Source organism: Stegodyphus dumicola, chromosome 1 (assembly GCF_044657685.1).
Source record: "Stegodyphus dumicola isolate Sdum_Otavi_A_Nest chromosome 1, ASM4465768v1".
Classification (NCBI taxonomy): Eukaryota; Metazoa; Arthropoda; class Arachnida; order Araneae; family Eresidae; genus Stegodyphus; species Stegodyphus dumicola.
This window is the reverse complement of record NC_140768.1, coordinates 58,765,736-58,780,024: the sequence shown is the minus strand read 5'-3', so window position 1 is coordinate 58,780,024 and position 14,289 is coordinate 58,765,736. Positions and strand designations below refer to the sequence as shown.

Genomic DNA, 14,289 nt, shown 5'->3' with positions numbered 1-14,289 from the left:
CTTAGGAAATAGCATCTGGAGCTAAATATTTTTAAGTAGTTGAAATAATATCAATTCAAATCCTCTGGAATATTTTCATTAATGTCATTCCTTTATGAGTTCGAGTTATAAAGATTTTGTTATAATCAATCTCAAGTTGTAACATTTAAGATTTTAAGTAAAATATTATATTATCAATATTTGGTTGAATGTTTTACTTAACATTCTGACATTGGCAGGTCGCCCGAACACCTGAATCATTTTCTACCTGGTGCTTTCCCCCATCACGCCAGTGCATGGCTCATTGCTTTCGGAAGTTGTTAAATGACATGCCAATCATTCTTTACAAGCGCCTAAAAGTAGTTCTGTTATCTTAATGCACCGTACTTCTCCTTTCTTTAACGTCAATCCTTTAGCTATTGGTGCCCGAAGTTGCAATCTTGTCCTAAGGGAAAACTGCACACAGCGGTGAAAGCCTATGAAGATCCCAAGGAAGAAGTTGTCGCTTTACTTAAATAGGTAACTGTTGGCGCTATATCATTCTATTTGGCATGGGGAAATGAAATTCATTCCAACAAAAATAAATATATACGGGTGTTTCCCAGATGTTTCAATGAAAGATTTTGGCCTCTACCGATGCGGAAGTGTTAACTGATACCACAGCATACCATTATTACAAAAAATAATTAGCAGTTACATAACTTTGGATAACGTATCTATTGTTACTACTTACTGGTTTAACCCTTCTGAGTACCTAGGTTGTCTTGTAAAATCTATATTAAATACCTGAAGATAACGTATTTGAATGATATTTGATATTGAATTTGAAGTTCTGTGTTAGACCATTAGAATAATCGATTCACTTTTGATTTTTAGTCGTGTTAGTATATACATTTAAGTAATTAAAACTTGTTTTAAGTTCGCACTTGTTTCATGATTTTAATATTTAAGAATTTTCAGAAATTTAATCTTCATGTTTGTGCGTCACACTTTAATTTTCCTTTAAAATAATAAAATTGAGGTTTAAATCATTTTAAATACAAAAATAAAAACACCGTTCAGCAAAACACAATTAAATTAATAACACATTTTTATTCATATCCATGTTCTAGAAATTTCATTTAAATATTACGTAACACTGAAAGCATTTTGGAAAACTTTTTGTAAACATAAATATAAAGCATAATTATGGTTTGTATATTTAAATTTATCATGGAAGAAATTGTAGATTGAGCTAAATGAACACTTAATCAACATGAAAGTGCACACAATAAAGTAACACAATACATTATACATTAAAGAATGGTTACTTTGACACTAGTACAGCAACACAATTCTTGAGCACAGCATACCATATACATAAAAAGGAGTAATATTACAGAATACAGACTTTTGCCTTTTTAAAAAAGTGCTATATGACTAGAATGTTTATTATATATATATATATATCACGACGAAGCATTTATATTCTACACATCAAAGCAAAGATTTGCTTCCATAAACGCACAGTAAACATGATTTTTAATATCTTCGAACTCATATTCAGCAATACAAAATCAATTTTATGTATATGTACAGTGATATAAACCGTAAAACATTCACCACGTTTAAAACATGTATGATAAAGCTGTTCAAATGAAACATTAAATGCCTTAGTTACTGTGACAAGTCTCTTACAAATGAGATTTTATTTTATATTTTATACAAAAGTTTTGTAAGAAACACTGAAACTTTACAAAAAACATGAGCATTTTCATTGGCAGAAGAGTAAGATTTTAATAATAATACAATTTCATCAATCTCGACTTATAGGGCAGAAAATTCCAAATATTTTTTTATGTCTGTTAACTAATCGACATTTTTATTTAATTTCCTCTTTGATCAAAACATTAGTGTAAAACATCGCTTTTCGCAAAATTTTCACTGAAATATATAACGGATTTCTATATTACGGAGCATATAAGATGCAAATGAAAGGTAAAGACAAGTAAAATGAAGTTTTAGTATTTAATGTTTGTTAAAAATACATATAGCTGCCGATATTTTACTGAGCAACTTATTTAACGAACTTTGATATAATGATGTAATCATTGTATGTTTCTGTAAAATTAAATAAATAAGTTCATGAAAAATGGTGTGTGAAAAATTACTTGTTGCTCCATTATTCATTCACAGAAGTATTACCAAAGATACTTCTAAAATTAATATATATATATATATATATATATATATCTGAAAGTTTCCAGATTTGATATTAAAGCCTCCCGATTTTATATTACCCCCAAAGGGACGTTTTTCTTTAATTTATACGTACATACAAATTTCGAGAGCATTTGGGATAAAAATATTTAAAAATAGTATATATTTAGAATTTGCGACAGACAGTCTCGTACGCTGGAGATAAAATGTTGTATTCCGCAGTGTGTTGCATTGCGCGCTTTGAAATCGTTGAGAGTTTCTTAATCAAAAATTTGTTAAAATTTCTTAAAAGTTACAAAAATATCAAATATGTTATAAGGTATTTATCCCGCCTTTTTAGTGGTGTAGTACACTTCTTTCGTGATGTAGCACATTCGGCGCGTATTAGAGAGGTCCGTGGTTCGAGTCCCGGCGAAAGCATTGCTCATTTTTTCAATTTCGTGATTCAAAACAATAATTCTACATGACTCTACAGTGGCACCTAAAGTAGAAAAAAAAATGGTGAATGATGATTCTTCATCACCAGGATTTAGCGATTGGGTGCCCTAAACCACAGTCGCCCTTTAAAAGGGGAAGCATATAAGGTATTTCTCCCGCATTCTTAGCATGCCATCGTGATGTAGTGGTCAGTGCGCTCGGCACGTATTCGAGAGGTCCGTAGTTCAAGTTCCGGCAAGGGCATTTCTCATTTTTTATTTCTCCTGCTTTCAAAAAGTACTTTATATTCCTACAATGTATTAAACCAAATGCGAAATTGAAGATGCGAGCTTCCATGATCCCATATTCGGTTGGAGAACTACTTTATTCAAAATTTGATCGCTCTTATCGTATCTTTTCTTTTCCCACAATGCGGGAAACACACATACATTTACGCGGATTCTTCATTATTTCTTGTCTTTAAATATAATACAGGAAGACAATATTGGGTGGCAATCCTTTTAAAAGTGATGCAGCCGTTTATCCGATGCAAAATGCCATATCGAGACTAATAGTCTTTCTGGGTTAATATCCCTTTAGGCTAATAATCAGCAAAAACTGACAAAACTTTAAAAATGGGTAGTAATTTTCTTATTGCTTTCAACGGTGACACAATGTAAAACGTGAGTTATATTTTATTTTGTAATTATATTAAGCGGTTATTAATTCGAAGGTAACTTTTTAAATAAATATTTTGGGAATATTGAGTAAATATTACATTTAGGTGCAAGAGACACATACATATTTATCTTAAGTAATTTAAGATATTTTGAATGATAAACTATAATTTAAAAGAACATACAACAAAGATAATTATATATTTCTCATTCATTGTTTCTAGAAAAACACAATCGAAAACTGTTTTCAAATATCAATGTAAGAATAAGCTTTAGTATAATATATGAAATAAATACGTGAAAAGGTGAAATTAAATTATAGCCAAAATTCAACATTAATTTGGTTCTATGCATTTCGAAAGGTGATTAACAATTGTTCTTCTTCTAAAAGCACAAAAGTCTTCTGCTCTTCCAGAATCCGAATTTGTATCAGATCCGAATATTGATCTCTGCTGTAATAAGTTTTGTATGATGAGTTTAATATGTTGTCCTAATTATTCTAATAAGTATCACAAAAACATCAGGAGATTTTGATGAAGAACGGTTTCAAAAATCCACATTGCTATCTTTCAGCATCGATTTCGGGTCTTCAGTCCAATTAGTTCTGTTTCCGCGATTCCTCTTTCCGCGTTTTTAAAAAATCTTCCTGTTCCCGCAAAATTGGAGAGTACAGCCTCCTCCGACAGCTCCTCAGGTGATGTCCCGATGAGTTATTAAGAAGAGCTGGGCAGTTTCTTTGTGAATAAGTTAGTCTTCGTTAGATTGAAGTCGTATCTTAGTTTAGGCTCCTCTCGAAGTCTTTAGTTTCACACTATTTATAATTCTGCTACAAAATTAGCTGCAATTTTCGCATCTTATGTTAATCAATATGGATGTTTAGACATTAGTGAAACTAAAAGAAAAAAAAAAAAAAAAGAAAGAAACATCCTTCAGCCCTTTATAAAGTTTGTCAATTTTAGAACGAATATTTATTCTGCGAGATTTTATTATAACTCACCTTTATGCCGAATTTTATAAGACTATTGTGTTTTACTTTAGGAAACGATCTTTAAGTTCATTGAAAAAAATCATCGCACGGTTTGAATATATATATATCTCTCTCCTTTTAAATACAGTATTAGCTTTGCAGAAAATTATATTTATTTTAACTAATAATTTAAATTTTAGTTCAGACATTCCTATAAGTGTTCATTCCCCTAATTGTCAGTGCCAGAATAGTTAAATTTGGTAGCGCGCGTGCAAAAATGCAAATTCTACTTTGAGGAGGAAAGTTTAAATACCGAGGTTTTAGAAGGGAAGTTAGAGAGTTGGGCTCGAGTAGCCGTCTCTGCCGCAGGTAAAATTGCTGATTGCTGGTTCAAGTGGCTTAAATGCAGTTATCTGCTGCCACTAGTTTTAGAAAGGGGAACGAAGTTCGGTATCTCACTAAACCCTGTAGATTAGTTTAGCACTTGTTAAACATTTCAACTTTTGATTTTCAGTTACCGCCCAAGTAGAGGCAAAGTTTGTTAACGTCGAGTTGATGCAGTGTAAATTTTAAAGAGTTAATAAAGGGTTTGAACCCTTCTTCTGTGTAGTTTCCTGCTACTCCTGTATCCAGACAGAAGTTAACTCACCTGTACACTACAGCTTCATTCATGCAAAAATCTGAGATTGTAAATATTTTTCGATTATTTCTTTTAAAAGCTCTTTTTCTTTAAAAAAATCTACAAATTTTTTGCTTTCCTACATTTCGGGAGAGACCAAGGTCAACTCGGCCCCTCACTATGCAACAACCCCTTTGGGAAGGGGGTAATGAAGACTGATGATTTCGAGGAAAACAAGAACGTTTTTTACAACCGCGGAAGCAGGAAGACACCCTTCAGTCCAGTCAAATCAGTTTTTCAAGGTCACTCTTGTCCTTACCCAGAGTTTCCGATAATTTTTCAGAAAAGCTGCCAGTTTTTGAAATCCCGGTAAAATATTTGAATACAGAATTGCTTATAGTTATATGATTTAAAATTAGACAAATTATGCTAAACGGGAATCTAAGGAAATATTTTTTCTGTATTTACAGTTAAAACAACTTGTGAAAATATTACGAACAATTACATATTCTTTTTAATAAGTAAAGTGAAGCCTTTTCCCATAAAAGTTTCGAAACTTATTTTTCTTTTCAATTCTCTTTGTAAACTCTAAGTAAAGTAAAAAAGGAAAACAAACGTTTTACTGTTAATATTAGTTAACAATTTTGAACTGATCCTCATCATAACATGCATTTCTCTTTCTACATAAGAGGATAGTTCAAGTAAATTTTAGAAAATCTTACAATATTGGTAAATTCTTTCCCTTTGCTCTCTCAAGTAAATAAAATCTGTTTTATCAGATATCTTTTAAGTAATGCTGTTTTGCTTGGAGGAAAATATTGTTTAGACGTTGTCTGAGATTAAATCAGAATTTCTTTTTTTCTTTTTGTTACCAAATTTTAGGAAAGTATTCCATGCCATTATTTAAAACACATATATTTAACGTAAGTTATTTATTGTCGACAAATATCCGTGAAATAAAATCTTTTTCGGAATAAAGTTATTTTCTCTGAAAAAGGAAACCTGAACTCTAGGGAAAAGAAACCGTCTCTAGAATGACATAGCGATACTACATTACAAGAGCACACAAAATAAATGCTTTTAATCAATTGAACATAAAATTTGGAAATTTCTGCCCGTAGAATTAAAACTAATTTATATATATTCTTAATAATTTTATAATGAAAATGCATTTAGATGTCTCCTACGTTATTAAATTATTTTAAAGTTAAAAACATTAAAATTAGCAGTCACTGGGTGTATATAACTAACGCTTTACAAATATCTTTGGCAACAGAGCACCTTTAAGGTTTCACCATGTAAATGGAAACATAAAATTACAGAGACTCTAGATAAACATAATTTTCCGTAATTTATCTGAGAAGTATTACAGAGACTCTAGATCAACATAATTTACATAAAATTACAGAGATTCTAGATAAACAGATTTTCCGTAATTTATCTGAGAAGTATTACAGAGACTCTAGATCAACATAATTTACATAAAATTACAGAGATTCTAGATAAACAGAATTTTCCGTAATTTATCTGAGAAGTATTCGGAGAAGATACTATGAACAGCAGAAAATGAAATAATTTTAATGATTTGATACTTTTTTAGTATTTGTCAGGGATTAAATCTTAAGTATTTAATATAAATACCAAATTTTACGTTTAGCACACATAATGGTATGAAAATGCGATGAAAAGTACAAGACAAGGGCTTAAAAATAATCAAACAAATGTATTACAGTCTTCTTGATTCGCACGGTTTATATCCAAGAACAGAATTTTGTAACAAAATTTATACACAACATCCATACACCTTCAATAACGAACTACATAAATATAAATTTACACTCAATATATCGCTTATTTCGTGGTAGCAATTAATTCCTTAAAACGATTCTTAAATGCTAATACTTTTAAGTGGTTTCTAAAAGTAACGTTCTTGCATAAAAAAGTGTATTTAGGTTTTCTATATAAGCAATATTTCCGTTTGCCGTTTAGAGTAGAATGTTACAGTTGATATGGTAGATTCCAAAATAATATTACCCGAGGATAAGCATGTCATGAATGCAGCTTTATTTAAGGGGACAACTTAGGAATGTCCTTTGCACTGCAACAACGCAGCATTCGTGATGTACTCCAGTCCTCATTCTGCGTAAGTTTAGTTCGCAGGAGTGACTGGTAATTTAGGAAAACAATAAGCATTTCCTGCATTATATGACATAGGTATGAGCAAATGTTCTTGTAAATTTGAACAAAATTAATAAAAAGTACATTTATTTATTTGCACCCTCCTATTTCTGTGCATTTAATTAACACATTGTGACATAGAAATAAATTTAAAGTCAGAAACTTAAAAAAAATGGAAATCTCTGTACTGTTTTTAGGGGGAAAATATCCGTTTTTTTTTTTTTTTCATGCAAGTTTTTAAAATATTAAACGAGCAAAGATAATTAGACTGATATCAATCTCATAATTAAGCATTATGCTGTCCTTGAAAGAGTTTACATTTTGTTGGAAAAAAATTCTTTTGAATCAGATATACTTCATTTCTGCAGGTAAATCCTAGTTTTAGAATTTCGATGAAAAGCTAGGATTTACCAGAAGTTGTGGAAAATGTGCATTTCAAGAATACAAAAATATTTAACTGGAAATGTAGTGCGAAAACTGTATAAACATGATGATACATCTGAAATCAGGTACGAAATGAATGGCGGTTCAATATTACCAACTTCAAACAATGTGCCATTTTAATGTTTATTTTAAATACACTCTTTTGAAAAAAAAAAAAAAAAAAAAATCGAAGCACTAAGAAGGGCGTTTGCGGTCGTGACGAAATTTGGCATGCAAAAACATCTTGATCAAACATGCAAATGTTCAAAGTTTCAAGGCAAATGAATAGGAATTGCGATCATAGCACGCATTTCTAGTGCGCAATTCGTAAAGTGTAAAACCAGTAACAGAGGCGGAAAATTTATCTTTTTTTGTTGGTGTCATTGAAATTTGGTAAAGAAGCAACTAAAGATGCCATTACGACGATATCGAAGACCTTACAGACAATTAAACGACTTATAGACAATTAAACGATCACGCAACTCTACAATGCGAACGTGTTCGCATTGTAGAGTTGCGTGAAGCTGGCTGGACATACCGAGCAATACGCTGCCACCTGCAGCGTACAGACACTACTGTGCAAAGATGTTGGCAGCAATGGTTGCTACAAAGAAATTGCCGATGAAATTATGGCTCTGGAAGACCAAGGAGCACAAATGTGAGGCAAGATAAGATGACTGTTCGCCGGACTGAAACCGCCCCAACGGTATCATTGTCGACTATTCAACGCACTAGAACCACATCTATACCTCCCGTGGTGCCGTCCAAAATCTCACGGTGCTTCTCAGAGGCAGGGTTACGCTCACAGAGGCCTTTAAGGCGTTTGCCTCTGACCCCACAATATCGGCGGAGTCGTCTGGAATGGTGTCGAGCCGATCACCATGGCTGCCATCACACTGGCATCGTATAGTGTTCAGCGATGAATCCCGCTTCACTCTTGAAGCAGATGACCAACGTGTTCGTGTCTGGAGAAGGGGCCAGCGGTCCCAATCATCTCAACGATATATTGGATATATTGAGATCATCCTGCTACTGGTTGCATTACCCTTCATTGCACGTCATCCTGGGACCATTTTCAACAAGACAATGACAGGACACATACCGCTCGCATATCTCTGGACTGTCTTCGTGCGGCTGATCCTCTTCTTTGGCAAGCAAGGTCACCAGACCTTTCACCAATCGAGCATGTCTGGGACATGGTAGGCCACCAGATTTGGTGTACACAAATTATGGCAGATCTGGAGGGACAACTAATTAATGCCTAGCAGAATGTGTCGCAGGATGACATTAGGAACCTCTACAAGTCCTTGCCTCGACGAATTCAAGCACGCACTGCCGCTAGGGGTGGTTCGAACAACTACTAATGTGAACACTCAATGGATGATTGTGAGCCGTTAACAGGTACTATGACCTTGATTTTTTAATAATTTTACTACCTGTGTATGAGGTATACACATATTTAATTTCATCACTTCTATCATGGTGCTTCGATTTTTTTTTTTTTTTCAAAAGAGTGTATAATGAATATTTTAAATATAATGAATATTCAAGATAAAATGACGTTTATTATCAACTTTTTTCTTGGAACTGAGTTCTGGTTTCTGCAGTTTTAAGAGCAAATTCGATTAAATCAGAAATAGAATTCAGTATTTTAACTATTATTAAAAATTCTTACCTAAGCCCAAATTTGATTACCATTCAAAGTCGCAAACATCTCCAAGGGCAAAATAATATGCTTTTACCTCATGTAATTTTCATAAAAGCTGTGTAGCATGCTGAAAAATCACAATTTATTAAAAATGTGGTATTAAGAGAACATAACTCTGCTTATGTTTTCTTTCCGGAAAATAAGGAAATAATTAACAATTTTTTTCTTCGCATTTTTTTACAATTTTCTTTTACTGGATTTGAAATTAACTAGTATTGATTTGGTGGAAAAGTTTTACTTATGTAAATCTAGGGTTAATATTGTTTAGAAACACATCGCGAAAATAGCCTCCGTTTTGTTTGTTTACATAGAACATTTAGCTAAATGAAATATAGTTGAACAGAATGCAGCTTTAGTTAAACGTAATTTAAGTAAAATTAATATTTAAAAATCGCGTATTATCATTAAAAAAGTTTCAGAAAAAATACAGAACCATATTGAGTAAAGTGAGCATACAGTACAATTAAAGCAAAGTGAGATTAGTGAAAGAACAAACAGAATTTCATGCAAAGCATAAATGTGATGGTTAACTTAGCAATAAATACTTTTAGTTAATTCTTTTTTAATTCCATGATAAAAAATATGACAGTAAAAACCAAGATATTATGTTATTTAATTAAAATAAAAATACTAAGTAATTGCGGATTTCACACATAGATGGCTTCAGTTGAATTTTTAGGGTTGCAGACGTAGTACAAATGTAAAACACATTTTGTTATTTGATAGTTGGTAATTAAGCTGTCAATCAGTAAAAAAAGTTTTTTGATCGATTGCGTAGTTTTCGTTTGGCGTTCGTTGAAAAATGGAAAATCAAAAGGAGCATTTTCGTCATATTTTGCTTTTTTATTTACGCAAAGGGAAATCGCATCGCAAGGTCATAAAACGTTATGTGCTGTTTATGGTGACGAAGCCTTAAAAGAACGGCAGTGTCAAATTGGTTTGCCAAATTTCGTTCTGGTGATTTTTCACTCAAAGATGAAAAAAGACTCAAAGATGGTCACTCGACAAAAATTATTGGAGCTTGGTTGGGATGTTTTGCCACATCCACCATATAGTCCTGACCTTGCGCCATCTGATTACTTTTTGTTTCGATCTTTACAAAACTCCTTGAATGGTAAAAAATTCAATAATGATGATGATGTCAAATCGTACCAGATTCGGTTTTTTGCTAATAAAAACCAGAAGTTTTATGAACGTGGGATTATGATGCTGCCTGAAAGATGGCAAAAGGTCATTGATCAAAATGGGCAATAGTTATTTAGTTCCATGAAAAAATTGTCTTTGATTTTCTAAAAAAAAATCCGCAATTACTTAGTTGACAACCCAATATTTTCACGTGAAATCCATATTAGACCTCAAAATAAAGGCAAATATTTCATTCTAAAATATGTTTAAAATGATAAATATTTTTTTTTTACTTTTTAACGTTCTTATTTGGTAGTAAACGTTCTGTAATATTACAAACTTTGCCATAATAGAAATACTATGTAACTGACTTATCATGTTTCCGTTTCCAGCTTTAAAGCTCTCCTTTATTTGATTTCATAACAAGAACATCATAAACTAAAAATATTAGATAATATCCTTAAATATTGCACAGCTCCATAAAACGTAGATTCAGGTTTTGCGTTTGGATTATAAATTATCATTAACACGAAAGAAAAAGATATTAAAAGAACTAATGCTTTCTGATGACATTGAAATTATGCACAATTGTTAACTTACTCTTGGTACTACATGTACAACGCGTCACATGTGATATGTAGTTCCAGAACAGCATACAAAATACATCGTATTAAAATGTTGTGTATCGAAATATTAATTTCTGTTATTAATGAATAATCATTTAAACCTGCCAAAAATCACATCAAAGGTACTGGTCCCTTTTTGGTTCGCTTATATTAGCTTACACAGCATAATTATCCGCTGCTGTATAAAACACCAGCAAATGATGTTAGTTTATTATACGTTTTAAATCGCAAAGCATTGCATCACTTAAAAATAATCATACATAATTTTGTAGGAATTTGTAGTACCAGGATTAAAATAGCATCGCTAAGCATAAAATTCGCACATGTGTTTCATTAGAAGGGGTCACATTTTCATATTAAATTACGTCACTAATTTGGCCGTTGTGATGAACACATCTTTTATTACATTGCTATCTGTAATGGAATGTTCTCGTACTGATGCTTCTATGAATAGTTTAATTAATTTCAGCTGCTAAAGATTTTAGCCGTACATTTATTTAATCCTCTTGATCTCAGGATAAAAGAAAACAACAGAAAGTTTTATTTAAGCGCTTTTTTAGTATTATGTTAATTTCAACTGTCTTCTGAAACCTGTGCTTTGGGTACAACACCTTCTGTGTTTCCGTTAGGTGACTGCCATTTTATAACATCAGGAGAAGCCCTTTTATCATTCTCGCTAATATTTTCTTGAGATTGCGAAGTTCTGCTATCGCTAATTGTTGGTAGAAGATTTAAATTGGCAGCCGATGTTGTAGAACTTTGAGATGCACTGAGAAATCCCCTTGAACATCTGTCTTGATTTCCTCCTAGATTTATTATTATGTTTTTGTAGACGGCGCTGCCTGGTGTCTCATCGCTGCCAGTACTAGCACTTTCCTCAATGATGGATGATGTTGCATCTATCAAACTATCCTGACTCACTGTAGGTGAAAAACTTGCTTCTGACACCCCTTCTTGAGGAATAGGTAAAGTAGAGGCTTCCCCACTTGAGGCGAGAACAGCTTGTAATTTATTATAATGTGCTTTTTTATTTAACAACTGAAGTGCTTTAGAACGTTTCATTTCTTTCAATGATAAAACTTCTTCCACTTCATAATCTTGCAGCTCATTTTCCTCAGGCATTTTGTATTCAATTTCAACTCGGTCAGAACGATAGCGGGATTTAGAATTCGGTTTAGTATGACCTCTGATCATTGGACTCGTGGTATCGTAAGCCATATTTATCGATGCATGATTGGAACCGCATATAGAATAGTGGCGGCAGCTATCACCAAAGAAAGGGTGTTTATGATGGCAACTATCGAGCTTGCATGGCGCCACGGCATGTTTCATTTCTTCTTCATCTGGTGCCAGGGTGGACATAACGGTCTCAGAGCGCATTATTCGCTTTCGTAGTGATGGCAGAAGTGCCTCAAGCAAGTCGTAAGACGTTTGGCATGCCACATCCTCTCTGTGTGGAATAACTTCTTCGGTATAGGCCTGCTTTATCATCCCAACAAGCCTTTTCTTATCATGTGCTACACCTGGCGACTCATCACCGCTTGAGGTACTTCGCTGCACAGGTAAGATAGTAGATCCCAAACCAGAGAAATTGAAGGAATCGGTACGCCTGAGACGCGTCCTTCTATCCAAAGCTTCAGCGGCGCGAACAGCCCTAATATGCTGAGCGACATTGGCAGCTATTTTATCCTGCTTACTAATGCGCAAGCGAACGAAGAGATTCATGCTGTGACGTCGATTGCTCGCTGGTTCACTTTTTTGATTCTTCTGAACAATGTCCAGTGACAGGTTTCTGAAATGAGAAAAAGTAACCGTAGTTATTTGGTAATTTAAAACATTTCATAAAAAACTAAATGCAAAGCTTTAAAATAATTGTGAATCAGATGTATTTAACTCACTATCATTTGTGTTTCTGCAAAGCATTAATACCTAAACACAAACAAAAGATATATGTCTAATTCTGTCTGTGGCTCCATGTATATTTATTAAAACTACACCTTCATAAAACAGATAAACATTTAAATAATCTAAATGTTAACGACAAAGGCCATAAATTATATTAGTAATATATTTGAAACAGTTGCTCTCACTGCAGATTTGTATTCCATTCATATATTATTTATAACTAATGATTAAATTGCCGACGCATATTCTGTCTTGTAAGTAAATATAGTATAGGAAACATTTTACTAAGAGTTTAAGTGTTGTATATGTGAAACGTCCTAGGTATGTAATCTCTCTGAAGAAACCAAGACTGTGTCTTCCTGATGTGGCTATCCCCGGGGAATCCTGATACAGAATGTAGCTGTCGAAGACATTAACGAATAACGAACGATAATAAAAATAGAACGAAAATAAAAATCTAACAAAGTGTCCCATGAAGCAACGCATCCTTTCATAGTTAAATGCCTGACGAAATAAATAAAATACCAAGTAGAGCCGAATGGTGTAACGCAGCAGCAGTTGCAGTCAAATTATCATCTGTTACCATCTTATGCTTTTATCACATGTCATAGGTTGACATGTCCTATTCGTATGTTTTATAAAGTTCAAGAAAAGCATCTATTAAAACTTATGTTTCACTTACCTCCCGCATTCTACTTTGGATGGCTACTACGTATCCTACTACGTAAGCAACTCTCAACAGCCATAAAAACTAAGAAACAATGTCTCAAACACATAACATTATGTATCGCTACTTTCGGCTATATTTCAGTCTAAATAATAGCTGAATAGAAAGATAAGTTTGCATCATATTTTAGCTTAATTATCCTATCTCTATCTATATAATAAACACGTTTACTCTTTAACAAGAACTTTAAGAATATTTTTGAACTTTCCGGAAAACGTAAAACGTAAAGAGTGTAGGGTAACCCTCTGAAATGTAGCTGGCCTTCGGTGATAATATTAAACGATTCCCACTATGTTTCTAATGTGATGTGTCAGGAGTGACTAATTAGCAACGCAACATAAAGGTGTAATACTGCGCTGTTTGGCGACATCAAGTTGCCGGACATTCACCTGACAGAAAGCAAGACGGTACCGCATCTTCCAGAAAGCATAGTACAATCATTGAAAGCCGACTGTATTTAATTGGGGTACCCTGTATAATAAAAAAAAATAAAGATTAAAAATAAAATTATAAATACACTCATCCGGTTTAAAATAAAATAAAAAGAATATAAACATATAAAATATTTTCAACAAAAATAAAAATACTTATACAACAAAAATATAAATTTTTAAATATCAAAGAATTATCCTAAGTAAAGAATTCTGAAATCATTGCAGATATTTGCAGGTGACACTTTGCACCATGTTCATCCCTAATTGTCTGTTGCTAACGGAAGAGAAATCATGATAATAATGTT

The 14,289-nt window shown here is 32.9% G+C and overlaps 1 protein-coding gene across 3 annotated transcripts in view; it reads right to left on the bottom strand.

The window, feature by feature from the left end:
* Window positions 1-1,051: 1,051 nt before the first annotated feature.
* The window catches only part of LOC118181916 (metabotropic glutamate receptor 1-like), a 574,264-nt gene continuing 561,026 nt past the window's right edge, over window positions 1,052-14,289 (bottom strand). For all 3 annotated transcript variants that reach the window (XM_085815122.1, XM_085815124.1, XM_035351151.2), the window contains one exon: window positions 1,052-12,710. In XM_085815122.1, coding sequence (XP_085671248.1) covers window positions 11,492-12,710 — 1,219 coding nt within the window. In that variant the 3' untranslated portion in view covers window positions 1,052-11,491. The remainder of the gene's footprint in view (window positions 12,711-14,289) is intronic.